A 20,636-nucleotide genomic window follows, 5' to 3' on the forward strand; every position below is an offset into this window, starting at 1 on the left:
GGGACAGACAGATACCCATGGGAGTCAGGGGTGGGGGGGATATGGGGACAGACAGACAGACACCCATGGGAGCCAGAGATGGGGTGGAGGGATATGGGGACAGACAGACACTCATGGGAGCCGGGGGGGGGGGGGATATGGGGACAGACAGATAGACACCTGTGGGAGCCGGAGATGGGGTGGGGGGGATATGGGGACAGACAGACACCCGTGGGAGCTGGGGGTGAGGGGGATATGGGGAGGGAGGGGACAGTCAGACAGACACCCATGGGAGACGGAGATGGGGTGGGGGCACATGGGGGAAGGGAGGGGACAGACAGACACCCGTGGGAGACGGAGGTGGGGGGTGGGGATATGGGGACGGACAGACAGACACCCGTGGGAGCTGGTGGGAGGGGGGATATGTGGACAGACAGACACACTCGTGGGAGCCAGAGATGGGGAGGGATATGGGGACAGACAGACAGACACCAGTGGAGACGGAGATGGAGTGAGGGGATATGGGGGGGAGAGAGGGGACAGACAGACACCCGTGGGAGCCGGAGATGGGGTGAGAGGATATGGGGTGAGGGGATATGGGGGGGCAGAGAGGGGACAGACAGACACCCGTGGGAGCCGGAGATGGGGTGAGGGGATATGGGGGGGGGGAGGGAGGGGACAGACAGACACTCGTGGGAGCCGGAGATGGGCTGAGGGGATATGTGGGGGGAGGGGACAGACACCCGTGGGAGCCGGGGTGGGGCTGGATCGGGGCCCGGCCGGGGCAGCAGCAGGCGGGGAGCCAGAGATCAGCGTGTGGGGAGGAAGAGGAGGAGGAGGAAGAGGAGCTGGGCGGGGGGGGATCCGCCTCCGAGCCAGAGAGCCAGGCAGGGGTTAAAGAAAAAGCCCCTTCCACTTCCGGATGTGCTCACAGCTCCCGGGGCTGGGCAGACAGAGCATCTTTCTTCCTCCTCCTCCTCCTCCTCCTCCTCGGCGAGCCCCGGCCCCGGGACCGGCCCCCGCCGCCCGGGGAGGAAGCCGAGCGAGCCGGGAACCTGCCACCGAGCCCAGCCCGGCCCCCCTCCCCGGCCCCCCCTCTCCTCTGCTCTGCAGCTTTTTGGAGGTGGGGGGGCCCCATATCTCTTGAAGGGGGTGGGGGCTGTAGGGATCTGTCCCCCCCACCCCACCCCACTTCCAGCTTTTCCCCCAGGGGGGCCCCCGCCATTGGAAGGCAAGAAATCTCCTCTGGGCAGAGGACTGGGGAGGGAGGGGGGGCTCGCCCTGCTTTCGGAAGGGGAAGGCGAGCAGCAGAGTGCTTTGGGAGGGGGGTGTTTGCTCCATCCCCCCCCTTCCCCCTCCCCATTCCCCCCTTCCTCAGCCCAGCGCCGGGGTGGGTTTTTTTTTTTTTTTTAAAGGACCATCAGTCATTCTGCCTTTGACAGCTCTGAATACTTGATGGACAGCTGAGGCAGCCAGGACTACTGGGGAGAAAGAGAGAGAGAGAAAAAATCGACTGCAAACCCCCCCCCCCCCCCCAGCTTTCTCCAGGACACCCCCCCCCCCTCCACCAATGCTTTGCCTCCTTGCATTCGCTTTCTGGCCAGCCTTGAATCAGGGTTAACTGAGGCAGGGAGGAGGAGACCCCCACCCCCCACCCCGAGCATTGAATTGTTTGCAGCAGTTTGGACCCAGAGCTCGGGGGGGTGGGGGGGGGAGATCTCGGATCCTCGCCCCCCATACACAGCCCACTTCCTAAGGAGAGCGAGAGGGAAAAAAGACCCCGACTTGGACTCAAACATCAAGCATCCGATGGCACAAAGGGTAGGTCTGCGGGCCACTGAGTTATTCCCTGGGAGCTGGCTGGCCCATCTCCGCCTGGCACTGGAGGGTCCTGTCTACCGAAGGGCTTTGGGAAGTGGATCTGGGATTTGAAAGGGGGGGCGTTGCTCTGAATGGCTACCCCCCCCTTCCAAAAAAAAAAAAAGAGAGCCTAGTTTGTGTGCTTATTGGGCTGCTGGGGCCAGTGTTTCTGTCTGTGTGCACAGTTCCCGTCTGTTCCTAGGCGCTTTGCTTTGCGTGGAGATCTCTCTTCGGCTGGTGCCCTGTTTGCGTTGCCAGTGCCAGATGGTGGGGGTTTTCCGGGGGCGGGGGGAGATGTTTACACTCAACTTTTTCTTAAAAAAAGAAAGAGGATCTCGGAAGCCTCTTTTGTGTTGTCTCTTAGCCTTGCTCCGTTTTCTTCCACAACTGTTTGCTTAGCAGCCTCCTCTCTGCCCTAGCCGGGGGGAGATGGGCGACGAATGTGTGTGTCTACAGAATCGATAGATTGGTTGTGAGTTTGCACCGTGTAAACGAAGCAGGCTCCTGCCTGGTTGTATTTTCGACTTTCTCCCCTCTCGGCATGGCAGGGAGAGCCTAGATTGCTCATTTAGGGGCTTTAATGGGTTTACATTTAATTGGGGGCACTTTGTGCTTCGTTTCTGAAGTTTTAACAACTTCTTTTCGACTCTAATCCTCTCCTTGGAGTGAGTGGAAGGAGCTCTGGTTGCTCAGAGCCAGGAGTTAATGTGGCTTTAATCTGCCCAGTTGTTAGAAATTTAGCAAGCGTTTCCTGAAAGATTTTCCTCCTATTTTGAAATCACATTTCTATTTTGCTGGGAGCTTTCTCGGGATCTGACGCATACATACTTTTAGACACAAACAGCCCAGCCTCTCTATCCTTATTCGCGACCCTAAAATATCCGCACAGCTGTTAAAATACAAACTAACACTATCCGGCTAAAAGCAGGGGGGAAAAGTTAATGCCAACGTTAAAAAAAACTAGTAACTTCATAAAGACTTGAAAAAAAAATGCAAGCCATCATCCATCCGTATTCTCTACATCCTGGAAGTTAAGTTTCCATGCGAAAGAGAAAAGTTTGTCATTAAAAAGAAGCGGGGGGTGGGGGGAATAAGACTGGGAAAGATCAGTGTGCTTTGAAAATGCCATGAAACTCTGGGAAGACAATTTAAAATAAAACGAGGCACATTAAATTGATGAGCAGCATTATTATGTGAGAACTCCAGTGTGTGCTCTGGAAGCGAAAACAGATATAAACAACTTTTTAAAAATGGGCAAATAAAACTCCAATCGACTCTCCCGAGTTTACAGAAATTCTATTTAGATTTTTAAAAAAAAGTTAAAACGTGTTTAAAACAGATTTCCCTCTTGCTCATAAAAATCGAAGCCTTTGATTACATATATATATTTTCTCAACTCATTCCAAAGTCAAACAACCTCCAAACGGCTAATGGAGAATAAAAATGGCTTGCTTGAATTGGTTGAAAAGGCTTGAGGAGGAAAGTTGGCAAGATTTAAATAAGAATAGCTGTCATGTTGGAATAATTTCACAGTCCCTTTTTTTCCCTTTAAAAGGTCTGGTTAAGGTAAAAAGTGGAAAGCGTGTTTAATAAATTATACCTCAGTTCACAGAGTTCATTTAAAAAAAAAAGAGATTGGGATTTTCTTTCTATTTCTAGTTAGAAACCAACATCTAAGGGACGGGCAAAGTGAGGATTTAAAAGTTTATTTACAATGAACCAAAGAGGAAAGATTTTAAAGCAAGAATCTCATTCCTATTTTAAATGTCAAATTTCCTCCTGGAAAATATGTTGAAAATATCTGTGTCACTTCTTTTTTTAAAATAACCCCCAAACTCCAGTTTAAAAAAGCGAGACAAATAATGTTTTAAAGGCGAAGTTTGCAAGAAAATAACAAGATTTATCGCCTCAACGTTAGAAACTTTTTTTAAAGGCGAGAAGGTGGGAAAAGATCCTGATGTTGGAGGGGGAAACTTCCCAGCTAGGGTGAAAGGAACAACAGTGCTCGGGTGAAATTGACCACACCGTTTGATGGCGTGAAAGTAACACATTTTGCAGCGGCTGATCCTGAAAGCCGCTGTTGTTGCTGGAGTTAAATTAACAAAATGTTGCTGAGCAGGAACTAATTACAAAAAAAAGAGAGAATGTTTAAATGACAAAAGGGGTCGGTAAAGAGTGGTATTGATTTTTTTTTTAAGCAAAAACTTGGCTGGAAATCAAATCAATGCAATTCACAATGTTGTGATTAAGGGGTTATATTTCTCCACTTCTCGCCCTCCCAATATAGATCAGATCAACCCCTTGTCAATAGCTTCTTTACAAAACAAACGAACAGACAGATGCCTTGGTTTTCTTCAGGGGGGGGCTTGTCATGGGGAGGGCCGTTGCAAAGTAACTCCTCCGGTTCTGATTATGCCTGTGCAAAAATTACTTCTCCGGCTCCCCGGATCTGAGCTTGCCTAGGGATGTTTTTGGTGCAAAAAAAACCCTCCCCCACTTCCTCTGTGTGCATTCCCGACCCGGGGGCCGCTGCGGCGGCTGTGTTTGGGAGCGGCGGGCTGTCTCCCTGACACCCACCCGCCCCTTGTTTTCCACCTGCCTTGCAGTACGATGACCTGGTGCATTACCCTGCCATGGATGGAGTCGCTTTGCCTGGGTTCGGGGACCCTCACACGGCTCGGAGTTTGCAGCATCACTCGCTGAGCCAGAGCTCGCCGTATGGATCGGCCGGGGTGACCCACCGGGCAGGCATGCCCCCGGGGCTGGGGAATACGGACGCCTTGAAGAGGGAGAAGGATGAGATCTATGGGTAAGGAACCGGGGCTGGGCTGGGCAGGGGGACGGGGACTCCCAGAGACTTGGGGGGCGCGGGGGTCTCCCTAGAATTGGCCCAGGCGCTGCTGAAAATCGCTGGCTGGGAGAAACAAGTTCTGCGTCTGTCTGTGTGGGTGTGGGGTGGGGGTGTAAAGCCTCCGGGTTGTTTTAGTTGGAGCTAGGCGTTGTCTGCCTGTCGAGCCCGCTAGTTTTTTTGGAGGGTCCGTCTCTTCATGTAGGGCTGGATCCGTCTAATTACCGGGGGATCCCTGGATCCATTTGATTTCTAGGAGGCTCTGGTCAGTTTCACTGCTGGTGGGACCATCTGTGTCTCTCCCCTTTTATTTCAAGTGTGTGTGTGTGTGTGTCGGGGTGGGGGGGTAATTTGCGGTGGAGATTTCTGAACGTCGGTCGGTCTAATTTCTAGCAGGACCGGGGCTGTCTGTCTGTCTGTCTAGCCATTTTCTGCCTGTTTTCTCTCAATCCAGTTTCTGGGGGATTTGTTTGTTTCTAACCATAATTCCAGGTGGGAATCTCTCTCCGCCTGTCATCCTAGTAGTTTCCAGGAGAGAGAGAGATTTACCCACCCCAGACAAAACAAAGGGCACTTGGAGAGGGAAAGGCCGGGTTGTCATTTTCAGATCAGGCTCCCCAGCGAAAAAGTGCCCGAGCGGGGCTTGTGGATGAATCCAGTACAAAAGGAGCGAAGTTTGGACCCAAGCGGAGGGGAGAAAAGTGGCTGGGGGACCCTGGAGCGGGGGTGATTTTGAAGGCCCAGGCAGAGGAAGTTTTTCTCGGCTTGGTGTGAGCACTTTGGTGTCCTGGTCCCTTATGGCTCTGCAGTGTGGGCTGCGTGCTTCGCCATCCCAGTTATTTCCCTTAGCCCGAAGCATTTTGCGCTCAGGACCTAGAAGTGGGGGGTCAGTGCTGGAAAAGGGGGGTCCCTTTCCGGGCAGGAGAAAAGTCTGCATCGGAAGAGGCGCCGCTTGATTTCTTGGAAAGAGAAAGTCCAGAGCTTTTCTGAAGGTGAGGCCAGACATGCAAGCCAGGGAAGGACCCCGGGAAGGGAAGGAGGGGACATGAAATACTCCTGAAACCTAAACCCACCCCCGGGGAATAACTGTCCCTTGGAAAGGAGGAAAGAAGTGAAAAATGCTGAGGTGTCAGACATGGGCCCAGCGTTTGTAGGGAGACAAGGGAAAGGTGGAGAAAAAGAGGGAAAGGAAGAGAGAAAACAGAGGAGAAAGAGGAAAGGAGAAGAAAGACAGGAAAGAGAAAGGAGAGAAAGAGGGAAAGATAGAAAACAAACAGAGACATAGACGGCAAGAGCCCAGGAGGGAAAGAGAGAGAAATGGCTCCCTTCTGAATAAGGTTAGCAGCCAATACGGAGGACAGAAGGAGCCGAAAACTACAAAGACCAGACCCCAGCCGGGACCCCTTTCCTCCCTACCCCCAAAGATTTTTGCAGTCACTATTGGAGGAATAGGGACCGGGTGCTACGAGGGGCGTTAAAGTTTGCCAGCCTCTTTCTTCGAATCCCGGCTCTTCTGACTCCATGTAAACATTTCTAGGAGCAGGGAAGCAAAACTATTTTCCTCCCCCAAAATGCCCCTAGTCCCCCTCCCTCCCCCCCACGCGTGCGCCCCCTTTGCCAGAGTGGAGGCTGCTTTCAATTTGCAACTATTTGTTGTTTTTACTCGTGGGTTCTGTGGAGACTCTTGTCTCGGCTGCTGGGCTGACACGCCAGCTCTCAAGTTCCAGGGGGGAGAGACACACTTAGGAGATAACATGGCTTATGTTGGCTGCAAATATTTACATAGCATATGCTGTGTGAACTTGTGCAGCGGGCTGGGAATGCACAGTGTGTGTCTAGATGGAGCGGGAGAGAGAGAGAGAGACTGCTAGGGCCTATGTGGATATATCTGGATGTGTGTGGGTGTGTATAATATATATGTGTGTGAGTGGGGAGATAGAAACGATCACAGAAATGTAGGGCCCCGCGCTGAGACTGGACCAAGTAACCCTAGCCCAGTGGTTCTCAAAGCACTGGCCAGGTCAGGACACACTAAAATTTCATACAGTGACTGGCCTGTACTGGACACTGAAATGTCAGTACAAGATTGATATTCTAATTGCTGTATTTGATAATTGTATGGTCACAATGAGACAGTCGGCCCTTTGTCAGGAATCGTGTGGTGGTCACACTTTTGTAGTCTTCTGTCTGATTTTTTAAGCAAGTCGTTTTGAAGTGAGGTGAAACATGGGGGGGACGCGAGACAAATCCGCCTCCTGAAATGGGGACAGTTGTTTGGAAAGGTTGAGAGCCACTGCCCTAGACCGGCCCTGATCAGTGTGTATATGTGGCATATGCACGTGTCCACAAAGCGTGATCAGGGCTGCACCCTGTGTGTCTATGGAACATTTGTATCCACAGTGCGATATAATCGATATATTACACACTCGGGGCCTTAGCTGTGATATTGCATGAGCGCTGGGTAAGCCAGAAAGCTTGCAACAGAAGTTGGTCCAACAAAAGCGATTCCCGCCCCGCCCTGTCTTGCTAATATCCTGGGCCCAACAGGGGGCTACACGCGTGGAAAGCATTAAACTGCCGGCATGGTGTGTCTGGGTAGACAACATTTTGGGTATATTCTAGATCAGGGGGTCTCAAACTGGGGGTCAGGACCCCTCAGGGGGTCACAAGGTTATTACATGGGGGGGTCGTGAGCTGTTAGCCTCCACCCCAAACCCCGCTTTGCCTCCAGCATTTATAATGGTGTTAAATATATTAAAAAGTGTTTTTAATTTATAAGGGGGGTGGCACTCAGAGGCTTGCTACATGAAAGGGGTCACCAGTACAAAAAAGTTTGAGAACCACTGATCTATATATACAGCTACAAAGTGTGTAATGTTGACATACACACACACACACACACACACACAGAGTGTATGGGTGTATCTCTAGCTATACGTGCGGTGTCAATATGGCACCTAAATACCTTTAAAAATCTGCCCTTAATCTGCTGTGATATACACACTACCAATATGTATCTTTAGCTACACACTGGGTATAGTACGTGTGTATGTGCATACATGGATAGCTGTTCATTTGTCGGTCATTCTGTGTGTGTGTGTGTGTGTGTGTGCAGTAACATTGTGACGTGTGTAACAATGTGGTACACTGTGTATATATACATATAGTGGTACACTGTGTATATATACATATAGAATAGTTTTGTATCTATGTCTATATATATATTTACACAGTGGGTGTATGTATGTCATGCTCTGAGTGTGTATATATATATTTATACACACAGTGAGCAAGATGTCACACACACACACACACACACACACACACACACACGTATATTAGTGTTGCACAATGTATCTGTATGTTTGGACAGGCAGACATTCTCTAGGCCCAAATCCCTGTTCCCCGCTGCCTTGTGTGTTTGTTTGTGTGAGTGTAAAGTGAGTGCAAAGACTTGCCCAATGGTAGCGTTTTTACGCCCTCCTTACACTCCTGCTGCACTCGTGTAACTGCCTGCATAAGTAGCCGTTGTCTCTAGTGTGTAAACAATCTATGCACTCTGCGTGTGTGTACGCACATCAGTAGTACACTGTGTCTGTATATACGGACTTGTGTGTGTGTGTGTATACATGTGTGTGTACATGTGTACACACAGTGTACAGGACACTGCCTTTGTATGCATGTCTTTACTGCACATTTCAACATATGGATGGTGGCTGTGTTGTGTGGTGGTTTTAAATCTAAACATAAACGAAACTTCGTGGCATGGTCCTCCGGTCCTCAGATGGGGTAGCTGCAGGGAAGTTAATGGCCACTGGTCAGTTTACACCACCTGAGGATCTGGCCGTGGCTGCATAAATCTGGGCCGCTGTCAGTGAGTGTACATGTCCGCACACACGCAGCGCGTACCATAGGGCCGCAGTTTGTGTAGTGTATCTGGAACCATATTCAACGGAGGAGTCAAATCTGAATTGGTATCTTCCATGCATATTAATACTACCCACTGTGGGAATAGGTGTTGCATTGTATAGACCTGAGCGTGAGTAGTTCTTTTAGCATGTGTTTTGTGGGTTGATGTTATATGCTGCTGTGCGGGTGTGTATGTGTGTGTGTAGAAACGCACAGCAGGGTATAATGCCAACACACACAAACATATTATAAAAGATATTCTCACCATCAGTCTGTTTGTATGTCAGCTTTGTGAGCATATGTCATTGGATGTCAATATATGTGTTTGTGTGTTTAAACACACTGTAGTGTACAATGCTGATATCCTCACACCCAATGTTTGTATCTTATGTGACGCTTATGCATCAGTTTTATAGTCTGCAGTGCATCTATACGCACAAACCACTATCCACACAGCTGTGTGTAATATTGCTATACACATTAGATACTGAACAGAAATATTCCCAGGCACATAAGGTATTTACATATGATATTTGCACACGCCGTACACAGTATTTTCTATGTAGACATATACACCGTGAACATGTTCTCAGCCTTTCTGTACTGTACAATGTGGAGGCACTCGGTATCAGGGTGTGTATAGATAGAAGAGGTATGTTGATATGCATACCTGTGAATTACGAACCTTCCTGTACTATGCAAAGTGCATCCATATTATAGAGCGGGAGTATGTGTATAGTATGTACGTTTTATGTACTTGGTATATTCCCTCCCCCGCCCCACATTTCTCTGTCTTCTCTTTTTCTCCTTCCCTTTCTCCTCTAATTTTCTTTCCTTCTTTCTGTGCTTTCCCCCTTCCCCTAACCCTCCGGTTCATACTCCCAGTCTCCTGCTCCCTGTTGATTATTAATGTATCAGGCGTATTGTGGTGGTTGCCCAGGGACCAATAGAAACTGGTGCTGTGCGAACCCAGCGTAATGGAGAGAGCAAACCACCCCTTCCCTCCGCCTCCTCTGAGCCCCCTTCTCCCCCTAGGGCTGGACCTTGCTTCCCTTAAGAGAATGGTCCCAAGCAAGGCCAGCCAGCAGTGAACGTTGCCAGCCCAATCCTCCCCTCTATCTGAAGTGGTGCTGGGTCTGGTCCAGAAAGGTACCACCGTCTAGCTACACTAATGGGCGATGGCACATCAAGGAAAGAATCCCGGGTGCCTTTGTCCTGTAGCACCAGGCATATCGCACGGCTAAGGGATGTGCGTGTCCGTATGATGCACGCAGGTTAAAATTCTGTCTATGCATGTGTAGTGTGCAAAGAGTGTGTGAGTCTGTACACACTTTAAATGTCATCCCGTATGTATTATACACACTCTGTGTGTGGGCACATGCACGAGGTCATCCCCTAGCCGTGTGTATACACCCTCATAACGGTCCCCCTTGTGCGTTTGACATTTTCCAGACCAAAATGTTTTGTATTTTGCGGTTTCCAACGACTTTTTCTTTCAAAATTTCCTTCAATTTTCTTTTTAAATTCCCCAAACTGTTTTAAAATGGTCAGAACAACATTTCAATTTGATTTCAACAAAACCTTTCGCTCTAAATGATTCCCTCCCGAACACACTCTTAAATGCTGCCCAGGAACTGAGAAAAATCCGTTCTTCCCCCAGCTCCGCTAATGTGTGTGTATCTTATATACGCTGAGTGTATACACGCTAATCATGCTCTCCCTTGTGCCTGTGTGTAATATATGTGCATATACACACACAGTAATAATGCTGTCTGGTGTATTATGCGCACTGTGTCTGTAGCCACCAGTAACGTTACTCTGTGTATTATGTACATACAATTCCTACACCAGGGCTACATGTACTATATACAATATTCACGTACTATATATGCACTATGTGTGCTTTATGTAGGCTTGGAAGGCTTAGATATTTCATCAGAAAATGTTGATCGGACCGTGTGCACCACCAAAATATTTCCATTGATTAAAAACTGAAATTTACAGCTAAGCAAAGTAAAAATGCAGCTTGCGAACTGCCTAGAGTGTCTTTACTTTGGCTATTTTGACACGGGATGGACGGTTTGCGTTTTCACGATTATAAAGCTTTGTGAATCTCAGTGTCGACTGCCATCAAATAGTGATTGCCGGACGCCCCTCTCTCTCCCCCCCCCCCCCCCCAGTTCCCACAACGGTGACAATTTAAAATAAATAAAAATGGGGGGAAATGCTTAAAAATAAACCTCGAAATTATTAAAAAATACAAATCTAATTTTGCCCAGCCTAATTATATGCCCTGTATCTGTCTATATCTGTCTACACCCATGGGTTGTGGTCCTCTGTTTGCATATTTGCTCTGTGTGTGTATATACACTAATGCCGTTCCAGTCTGTGTATAGCAGTGGGTCTCAAACTTTTTTACTGGCGACCCCTTTCACATGGCAAGCCTCTGAGTGCGACCCCCCTTATAAATTAAAAACACTTTTTTATATATTTAACACCATTATAAATGCTGGAGGCGAAGTGGGGTTTGGGCTGGAGGTTGACAGCTTGCAGCCCCCCATGTAATGACCTCACCACCCCCTGAGGGGTCCCGAGCCCCAGTTTGAGACCCCCTGGTGTATAACTCTCCTTTGAGTGGGTGCACTTGTGTAACAGTCACATACACTGTTAGTATGTATAGCCTTTGTTTGCTCACTTCTGCACAATATGTTGCGGAGATAATCTATTGCACCCCATGGGCATGTGAACAGCAGTTGGCTCGTGTAGATTCTACTCCGTCTCCGTGATACATTGTAGGTGTGTCTACACTTGTGTGTAGACAGTGTATAGCACGTGTGTTGCACATTGTGCATGCTTCTGTGCGACAGCGGCTTTTATTACCCAGCGTGTGTCCTACCTTGTGCACGCCGGAAGCTTGTACGTGATGCTCGGCAATGGTCACTGCGGATATTACACATTGGGTGGGTTAGAGAGACAAGGCCGGGGAGCGAATATCTTTTATTGAACCAAATTCTGTGGATGAGAGACACGAGCTCTCTTCGGGGCTGGGAAAGGTCCTCCGAGCGTCACAGCCAGGTGGACCAGATTGGTTAGTGGAAGTAGTTGGCGCTCAAGGTAGAGCGTGGCCCATTGACACCTCTGCGGTCCTAGGACAACAAGGGGTGGGCGGGAGCTCTGAATACCTTTCCCAGACCCGAGGAAGAGCTCTGTGTAAGCTGCAAAGCTCGTCCCTCTCTCCAACAGAAGTTGGTCCGATAAAAGATATTACCTCCCCCAGCTTGTCTCTCTAATATCCTGAGACAGACACGGCTACAAATGACACTGCATGCAACCGGGCGTAGGTGCTTTATAACATGGGTGTGTGTATAGTTTTGTTTATGCACCACACAAACTGGATCCGTGAGCATGAATGACTACGTGTGCGGGTGTGTGTTTACATTTGTGCAGAGGGGTGCAGGTGGTGTATGCGTATTGCACACTATCTGTGTGTGTGTGTGTGTGTGTGTGTGTGTGTGTGTTACACATGGGCTGGGTAGACATTTGCATGGCATAGATGCGGGGCGTGCGCCGCGTCGTGCGTGCGTCTGCACGGATCGCGGGGCGTTTGTGCACGTGTGTGCGATCCGTTGCTGTGGCCGAGCTGTAATGGTGCAAGTGGATAGTTGTGTCAGGACCCGGGACGTTATGGGGCCCCAGCCAGCAGAGGCCGCTCTACCTATAGAGCAGCAGATTTTGGGGGGAGGGGCAGATTTTGGGACCTCTCCCTCCGTGAGCGGGGCGGATGCAGCTGGTGGGGCGACACGGGCTAATGTATTCTTGCCCCAGGGCCCTCTCTAACCTTGTTCCGGCGCTGATCGGCGGGGTGTCTGGGTTGCATAATGCGTGTGCCTTGCACCCTGTGTGTTGTCCAGCTCTATCCTGGCCTCTTTGCTGCAGGCATCCCTTGTTCCCCTTGCTGGCCCTGGTCTTTGAGAAGTGTGAGCTGGCGACCTGCTCCCCCAGGGATACCTCGGGCTCTTACCCCGGTGGGGACGTCTGCTCCTCCGATTCCTTCAACGAGGACATAGCCGTCTTCGCCAAACAGGTCAGTGTCTGGAGCCAGCGGGGGGCAAAGCAGGAGACACCTAAGGCCGGAGGAACGCAGGGGAAGCCGTGCCAATGCTGGGGCCCGACTCGTTCTAGCGTTCTCCCCGGGTAAAATCGACTGATTGATTGGCTCGATTCGGGGAACTACTTGGAAGACCCAGCGCTGAATCAGACTCGGCAAATCAGGCCCAGCTGTTATCTTAATCATTGCCAAAAAAACAAAACAAAACAAAACAAAACAACCTTGTGTTGATCCTGCGTTTATAGACATGCCCCGGCCAGGCCGAGAGTGTACATGAGGCTGCGTCGTGCTTAAAAATTATATATATATATATATAGAGAGAGAGAGAGAGAGCAACGCTTGCTTGGAAGGACTTTTAAAAAGGAGATGGGGTGAAATCTGATCTTGCATAGGAGGGGCTGGGCCGCAGCAGGGGTGGGAATATTTTAAAATACATAGACAGGGCAGAGCCGAGAGTGAAATATACGCATGTGGGGATGTCACGGAAGCTCTGGGGAAAGAGAGATTTCTTTCTCTCGCTCCCTTTTTATGTTCTGGGGAAATGAGAAAACCAGATTTTTTTTAATCATGCTAACCTTTTGCCTCTCTGTGTTTTATTTGTGCTGGATTGCCCATGTCTTTCTCTTTCTAGATTAGGACAGAAAAACCTTTATTTTCTTCCAATCCTGAGCTGGATAATTTGGTAAGAAACTTTAAAAAAAAAAAAATCTATAATTCCGTGTACAATGCAAATAATCTTTTCTTTTTTTTTTTGTTAAATGGTTTTTCTGCTGGTCCGATTGGCTTTGGGTTGTTTTTCTTTCGTTTTCCCCATTGGCAGCTACTCGTCTTCATTTAAATGTGGCTCCAGTTCTGCAAAGGTATGCCCCGGGAGTGAGCCGATTCCGCTCAGCCTCCATGCAAGCTTGCATTCCTGTTTGGCCTGGGCCTTTGAGCATGGACCCGAGAGACGGAAGCATGTACTCCAAGCTGAGTTTAAGTGCTTTCCTCAATAAGGACTTGTACTGGGACTTATTCAGTGCACCCAAAGTTAAGCACATGCGTGAAGTCTTAGCAGGATCAGGGCTAAAGATGTTGCATGCGGGGGAATTCATTCATTTCCTAAATCTAAGAATGAAGGCCCAGATTTTTAAAGGGGCGTTGGCGTTGCCGCGCTCTGCGTTGCAACGGCCAGGTCGTTTTCAAAGGGGATGGAGGCTGCTAAATCCGTCTTGGAAATGCGACGGAGGCGCTGCGGCCTTTCAAAAGCCAGGCCTTAGTCACCACCTCGGCTCTTTGAAGCGATGCAGAGTAACGGCGGCGCAGGGTCTGGCCCACTGGCGTCACACCAATGGAATCGGCCCTTAGAAAGGCTTTTCAGACTCTCCCGAGGAACGGATTGATTAGGCCTCGTTCTCTGTCGCTTTGGACGCTTGCACAGGAGCCAAATGAGTCTCACTCACATCACACAGGCGTGTGCTGTGCCCCGAGCCGCGGAGAACCAGACGTGTTAAGTTTCACGTGGAGGGCCGGGGAGAGACATGTGGAAAAGTAAAGGCTCCATCCAAGTGACTATGTGGGTATAATCCAGCCAGCGAATGAAATAAACCTGGGGCCGCAGCTCCATGAGTTTGGTTTATGCGCTGGCCCCTTTCCGCCGCTCCGGCCCCTTATCAGAGATGCAGATAAAGCCGCCTCAAACGGATTTCCCTTTGTGTTCTCGTTCCAGATGATTCAGTCCATCCAGGTGCTACGATTCCATCTCTTGGAATTAGAAAAGGTAAATCGACACGTTTTCCTCCCTTCCCCCTCACCAGCGCAGGGTTGGGGGTTCATTATTTGTAACCGTTTGTTATTAAAAAGCAAAAGGAAACCGTCTAAAAGGAACTTTTATAGGCCAGACCCTCAGCTGATCCAAACGGGCCCAGCGCCACTGGTTTCAAATAGAGCAGTGGTGGTTTGCACCAGCTAGAGATTGGGCCCCTTGATTTTAAGGGAGTTCTGCCAGTTTACACCAGGGGGGAATTGGGCCCATAGACTTCAATAGAGCCACACAATTTTACACCAGTGGGGGAGCTGGCCCCAGTGACTCCGGCAGAGCTGTAACCAATCTATACTCTGGCCGTATGGTTTTCTTTTTTCCCCCCTCCTCCAATTGGTGCCATTGCAAACATCACAAGTAACATTTAGTTAAATACGGTGCAACTTTTTTTGCCCGTTTGCAGCTGCTTTGATGATGGATCTGAGGTTTCATGCGACGACAGCAGAAATGAACCTCCAACCAAATCATCCGAGCAAGGAGAAAGTCCCGCCAAAGCCAAACCCCTTCTAATTGATGTTTTCAACCCAAGCCGTGCTGCTTGCCGTGGTGAAAGCTGGATGGCCCGTCACTAAGCCCCACGTGCAGCTGATAAGTGGCCAAATAAAACGGTTTTAAACCCACGTGGGGCTGAATTTCGGCTTTGGGATTATTATCCTGGTTCACTGGTACAACGGCCCGCGAAGGTTTAATTTTTCATCTGGCAAGACGGGGGGAAGGGGGCAGGTTCAGAGTAGAGGCCAGGCCTGAGAGAGAGGAGAAAATAAATGGACGTGTGTTAAAACAAAGGGTATCAATTCAATGTTTTGGCCAAATCTTAAACAAACCGTTTCAGCTTTTTCCAAATTTTATTTTTCCCCTGATAAAACTATTCCCCGCATTCGACCCAAATTGACTGGGTCTGTCAGTCTGAAAGGGACTCTCGTTTTGTTCTGCATTTGTACAGCTCCTGGTACAATGGGGTTCTGATGCAGGGTGGGGGCGGGGCCGCGGTGCTCCCCAGGGCTCCCGTAACACGCCTAATAGTCATAAAAACGTACAGCGCCCGCAGCCCGGCACAACGCAGCCCTGATCCCCGACTGGGGAGCCTAGCTAGAACGGAGCAAACGTTTGCAGCTGAAAGTTTGTTCTCCAAAAGAAGCAGACTTGGAACATTTCGCGAAGGCCGGGCAATTTCTGAGAGTTGTTGAGGTTGGAAAAAAAGAAAAATTCTTAAAAAAAACCCCCCAAATCAGTGCTTCAATTTGACATTTTTGGATGCGAGTTTTGATTGTTTGGGTTGGAACAACATTTCTGTTGGAATTTTCCTTTCCTTTGATTTAGTTTTAGTTTTAAAATGTCTAAAATCAAAACAAATTGGTTTGGGGTTGTTTTTTTTTTAAGCTTTTAGATTCGCTAAAAGTTCCAAGAAATTTTGTTTTCAGGTCAACACAAAACAATTTTTTTTAAATTTTGAATTGCCAGCAAGCCCCCCCCCCCCCAATTGATTATTGGGAGAGCTGTAGCTGCTAGACGCTCCGGTACTCCGAATAATAATTACTGATTTACAATAGACATACTGCTCTGGTGAATAAAGTGACTCCCACGCATGTGTGTTTGTAGGGCTGGGGACTTAAACAGGACAGACCCAGTCCAGATCCCCTTGAACTTGGATTTATGCTTTGCAGAATAAGGCTAGAATTAAACACCTGCTTGGCAGTATGCACGGGCTTAAGGGCCTCGCTTATCTTTAAGCACCTAGGTAGGCCTTTGACGTCAATACCCCTCAGTGGACCGGATCCATAGTGGTAGCTAATTAGTACATTCAGTGGCAGAGTTCCAGTAGACATGATGGTAAAGGACCTGATTCCAAGCCACATGGAATCGCTCCAATTTTTTGTAAAGCAATCAATCTGTCTATGGTGCCCATCACCATAGCCTCTGGGCACGTCCCAATCTTCAATGTATTTACCCTCCCTGGCGAGATAGAGTGGTGCTGTTATCACAGAGGTGGAACTGAGGCACAGAGAAACGTACAGGTTAGATCCTCCAAGGTGTTTAGGCACCTAGATGTTAATGGGAATTAGGCACCTAAATACCTTGGAAGTGATTTTCCCCAAGATCACACAGGGAAGCTGTCAGAGAGACGGGGACTAAACCCAGGTCTCCCGAGACCCAGGCGAGGGCCCCAACCACTGAGCCGCCCTACCTCGGTAAGGCTGCTTTGTAAAACAGACTCTGTTAATTCACGGTAGCTGCAGCTAGTTCTGACAATACTTCAGTCTCCGGTAGCCAAAGCCCCGTGTAGCACGTGTCATGGTTAAAGTAACGAAACCAGGGTAGTACAGGCCTCTGCCGCAGCCCCGTGCTGTTAAAGAAACATGTGGAGGTTTATCTTTTTATTTAAAAAAAAAAACAAAAAAAACCCCACCACGGGCAGCCCTTCCCCAGCGTAAATCAAAGTAGCTCCTTTAAAATCAAGGCCAGAGGATTGGCGTTGGCGTCTGAACAAAATACAGACGATGCTTGTTAGACCAAACGCTTTCAAAGTGACCCATCCAGGGGATAAGCAAATGATGCCCCTACGAACGGCTGGTTTGGATTTACAGAGAAGCCGGGGGAAATTTCTTGACGCTCTCACCCGTGGAGATCGGGATAAACTTTGCATTTGGGCAGCATGTCTCATGCAAGTGAAACACTAGGATGTCTAAGGCCTAGTCTGCACTCAGATTTTGCCCCGGGATAAACTATGCTTCAGAGAGGAGGAGTGTTGTGGGAGGAGACCGTCCCAGGTGGGTGGATGACAGCTGAATTCTGCTGGCATCACGGCAGAATTTGTCTGTTCTCTTCTCCAGCAGTTTAAGGACCGGTCTGAATTAGAAATCTTGCCCCGTCAACATCTAATTGCACCAGTTCCGACCACTAATACGCACGCCATTGAAACGGTTTGAAATCAATTTAACGTAGGGTGGTAATAATCGGCTAGAGGGTCAGATTCTGATCTTAGTTAAACTGGAATAAATCGGGACTTGGAATCCCGCAAGTCAGTGGAGTTATTCCAAGGGCCGAATTCCAAATCGGCGCCCGGCTCTGGGCCGATTTACACAGGGAGTGAGATCAGAATCGGGCCCTATGGACGTCTCACATTGAGAGGTTAGCGAGCCAGCCCCTCCGCCCCTTTCCCTGGTGTAAACGGGAGTCAGCTGTGCGCGGCTAGCTTAGCCCAGCCAGCTGTAGAGAGATCGGTTCACCGTGGGGCGGGAGGTGGGGTTTAAATCGGTAGGCCGGATTCTCCCCAGTCATTCCCTGGTGTAAGCGGGAGTCACGCCATTGAAGGAGGAATGAGCAAGAGCAGAATCAGGCCCCGCTGGCTTGTCGGTCCAGCAGTTGTGCAGGTTGGAAAGAAAACCTGGCTGGTGAGAGATCTCCAGCGCGTGCCGACCAGTCGGGGCTCCATGGGGGTCCGTGGGCCAGATCCCTGCCTGGCGCGGAGGGGGCGGATCTGGCCCGTTCCCCTCCCTGGGGCGGCGTGTCTGGTAAATTCCAGGCATGATGCAATCGCAAAGGGGGAGGGATGGGGGGGTCCCAGGGCCCCGGCCAAGCGGCAGGCCAGGGTAATGAGCTCATTACAGCCACAATCGCCCTCACGGTTTTTAACTCGATAATCCCCTTGTTAATGGGGTAATTAACCCTTTGAGCACCACAGCGGGTGCCTGCTGGGAGCTGATAAAAGGGGGTTGGGGGGGCGGCGGCGAAGTGCCTCTGCCAGGGGCAGGGAAGAAAGAGGAAGCCAGGAGCTGGGGCTTTTCAGAGCCGAAGGCCCGGAGAGAGGAAAGGCAGAGGAGGGACCCACAGCGCCCGCAGCAAATACACTGGGAGGGGTCCTGGCCTAGGGCAGACAGGGCTCCGGTCTTCTCACTAGGAGGTGTATTATGGTAACGCCTAGACGACCCCCCCCCCCCAACCGAGGTGGGGTTCCCATTGTGCCCGGCTCTGCAGAGACACCCCCCACCCATCACGCATGCACAGCCCTCCCCCCCCCCATCGTACCTGCCCGGCCCTGCCCAACGTCTGTCCGTCTCCACCGCCTGTCTTTTCGGCTCAGTGTTTGTACAGCCCCTAGCATGCCGGGGGCTCCTGACAAATACCGGACAGGGCCGAGCACCTAACACCTAACAAACACCAAAAAACCCCACCCTCTCCTACTTCAGAGGTCTAGCTGATCTCTGAGGATGAGGGCTCAGGAGCAGAGCTAACACGGGGGGGGGGATCTTACCCCCCGTTTGCTGCTGTGGGGTTCTCCCCCTTTCTCTGAAGGATCTGGTGGCGTCTGTCGCTGTCCGACGCCGGAGGTGGCCCCTGAGTTCTGATCCCGGCTGGCCGGCCCCTTGTCTGGATCTTTTTCGCGAGGGCCAACACAGCCAACTGGGCTAAAGCACCAAAGAGTCAGGCTCTCGGGTGGTTCCTCTCAGCTCAGGGCTGGGGAGACGGGACGCCGGGCCAGATGGGCAGGCCTGGTTGGGAGCGGCTGGAAAGCACCGAGCCCAACGGGGTTCTGACCCAGCCGCCTGGGCTCACGCCTCCTAACGGTTCTCCTTTTCGGGGAGCAGGTACACGACCTGTGCGACAATTTCTGCCACCGCTACATCACTTGCCTGAAGGGGAAGATGCCCATCGACCTGGTAATCGACGACCGGGATGGGGGTTCCAAATCCGACCTGGAGGACTTCACGGGGTCCTGCGCCAGCCTCTCCGACCAGGTGGGAGACCGGACGCCTGCTTTAGACAAGGGATCGGGGGGCTCCCTCGTTGTGCCGCGCGGATACACTGTGAGAGACGGGCCTTGCTCCAAAGAGCTCCCAGGCTCCAGAGACAAGGGGTGGGAGGAGAAACTGAGGCACAGAATGGGGAAGTTGCCCACGGTTTCACCGCAGAGCTGGGAACATAACCAGACCAGCGCAGTACGCACGAGACCATGTTGCTAACACCAGACATGCGACCCCAGAACCCGGCTCTGAGGTCTCGCACGCGGCTCCCCGGCTGGCCCCAGCTCAGCCCACCCCGAGCGGCGGGGACATTTCTCTGGCTGGCGGCAGTGGGCCCAGCTGGCCTTCTCGGGGGTGGGGACTGCGGGAGCTCGGCGCCGCTCCGGCCAATCCGCGCGTGTCCCCACGCCCCGGCCAGGCACTTGGAGATGCGGCTGCGTCCCGGGGCACGTGCATCCCAAAACACAGGATGCGATTGTCTCTCCCAGCGCTCTGGGGGTGCGGCCGTCCATCCAGTGGGATACGAGGCCTTTTCCCCTCCAGGAGGCTCTGATCCAGGTTAGGGGGGGACTGGCTGGCTCAGAGGGAAGAGAAATGGGGTCTTTCCTTCCCGGCGCTGATGCGGGCGTGTGCACAGACACGCAGGAACGGACGTGCCGCGCCGGTCACGCACCCGCAGGCGTGTGCAGCAGTTCTCGACACGGACTGACGCGCGCCCCTCAGCTACGAATGCGCAGCCATGTCCACCGTGCACCCCCAGACACACACGGGGAGCCCCCAGGGCTAGCACGTTACATGTCGGCATGTGTGTTAACAGCCAGGGCTAGGCACGCTCCCTCCCTCCACATGCATGCGACACCCATGGAGGATTGCAGACAGCTAGCGCCTCCCCCCACTCCCTCTCACACACACACACACACACACACACAGCACCCTCTTGCCCTTTTGGCAGCACGAAGGGGCCCAGGAGGGGGTGGGGGGACAGCCTCCAGTGGCTGTTTTCTGCTCCCCGGGGCCCATGGGGGGAGAGCAGGTGCTAGGGCAGCCCCGAGGCAGCGCGGCCCCATGGACAGAACGCTGAGCTGGTGCTCGGGAGACCTGGGTTTGATTCGTCGCTCTGGCCTGCTGGGTGACCTGTGGCAAGTCTTTTTCCCCCCAGCCTCGTGCCTCAGTTTCCCCATCTTTGAGATCTAGGGATAAAAAGCACAGCACAGGAGCTAACTGGTATTTGTTGGGCATTCAGAGACTGGAATAGCAGGAGGTGAGGGGCAGCAGCAGGATGCGGGGGGAGCCCAGGGCCGGGGGGCTGCGGGTTGGGAGGGAGGAGCAGCTGCAGGGTTGCATGTGAGAATCCAGCCCAGCATCTGTTCTCACCAACCTGGTCCTGAC

At 51.2% G+C, this 20,636-nt stretch overlaps 1 protein-coding gene across 3 annotated transcripts in view; it reads left to right on the plus strand.

Moving 5' to 3' along the window:
* The first annotated feature begins 1,788 nt into the window (after positions 1-1,788).
* MEIS3 (Meis homeobox 3) overlaps positions 1,789-20,636 on the plus strand; it is a 32,022-nt gene continuing 13,174 nt past the window's right edge. For 2 of the 3 annotated variants that reach the window (XM_065420756.1, XM_065420757.1), the window contains exons 1-6: positions 1,789-1,800; positions 4,446-4,648; positions 12,533-12,680; positions 13,336-13,386; positions 14,413-14,463; positions 19,092-19,241. In XM_065420756.1, the coding sequence (XP_065276828.1) occupies positions 1,789-1,800; positions 4,446-4,648; positions 12,533-12,680; positions 13,336-13,386; positions 14,413-14,463; positions 19,092-19,241 (615 nt within the window). Of the gene's footprint in view, positions 1,801-4,445; positions 4,649-12,532; positions 12,681-13,335; positions 13,387-14,412; positions 14,464-19,091; positions 19,242-20,636 lie in introns of those variants that run through there. The other variant, XM_065420758.1, reaches the window with a different exon arrangement.

The sequence above is a fragment of the Emys orbicularis genome, chromosome 21, assembly GCF_028017835.1.
Source record: "Emys orbicularis isolate rEmyOrb1 chromosome 21, rEmyOrb1.hap1, whole genome shotgun sequence".
NCBI lineage: Eukaryota > Metazoa > Chordata > Testudines > Emydidae > Emys > Emys orbicularis.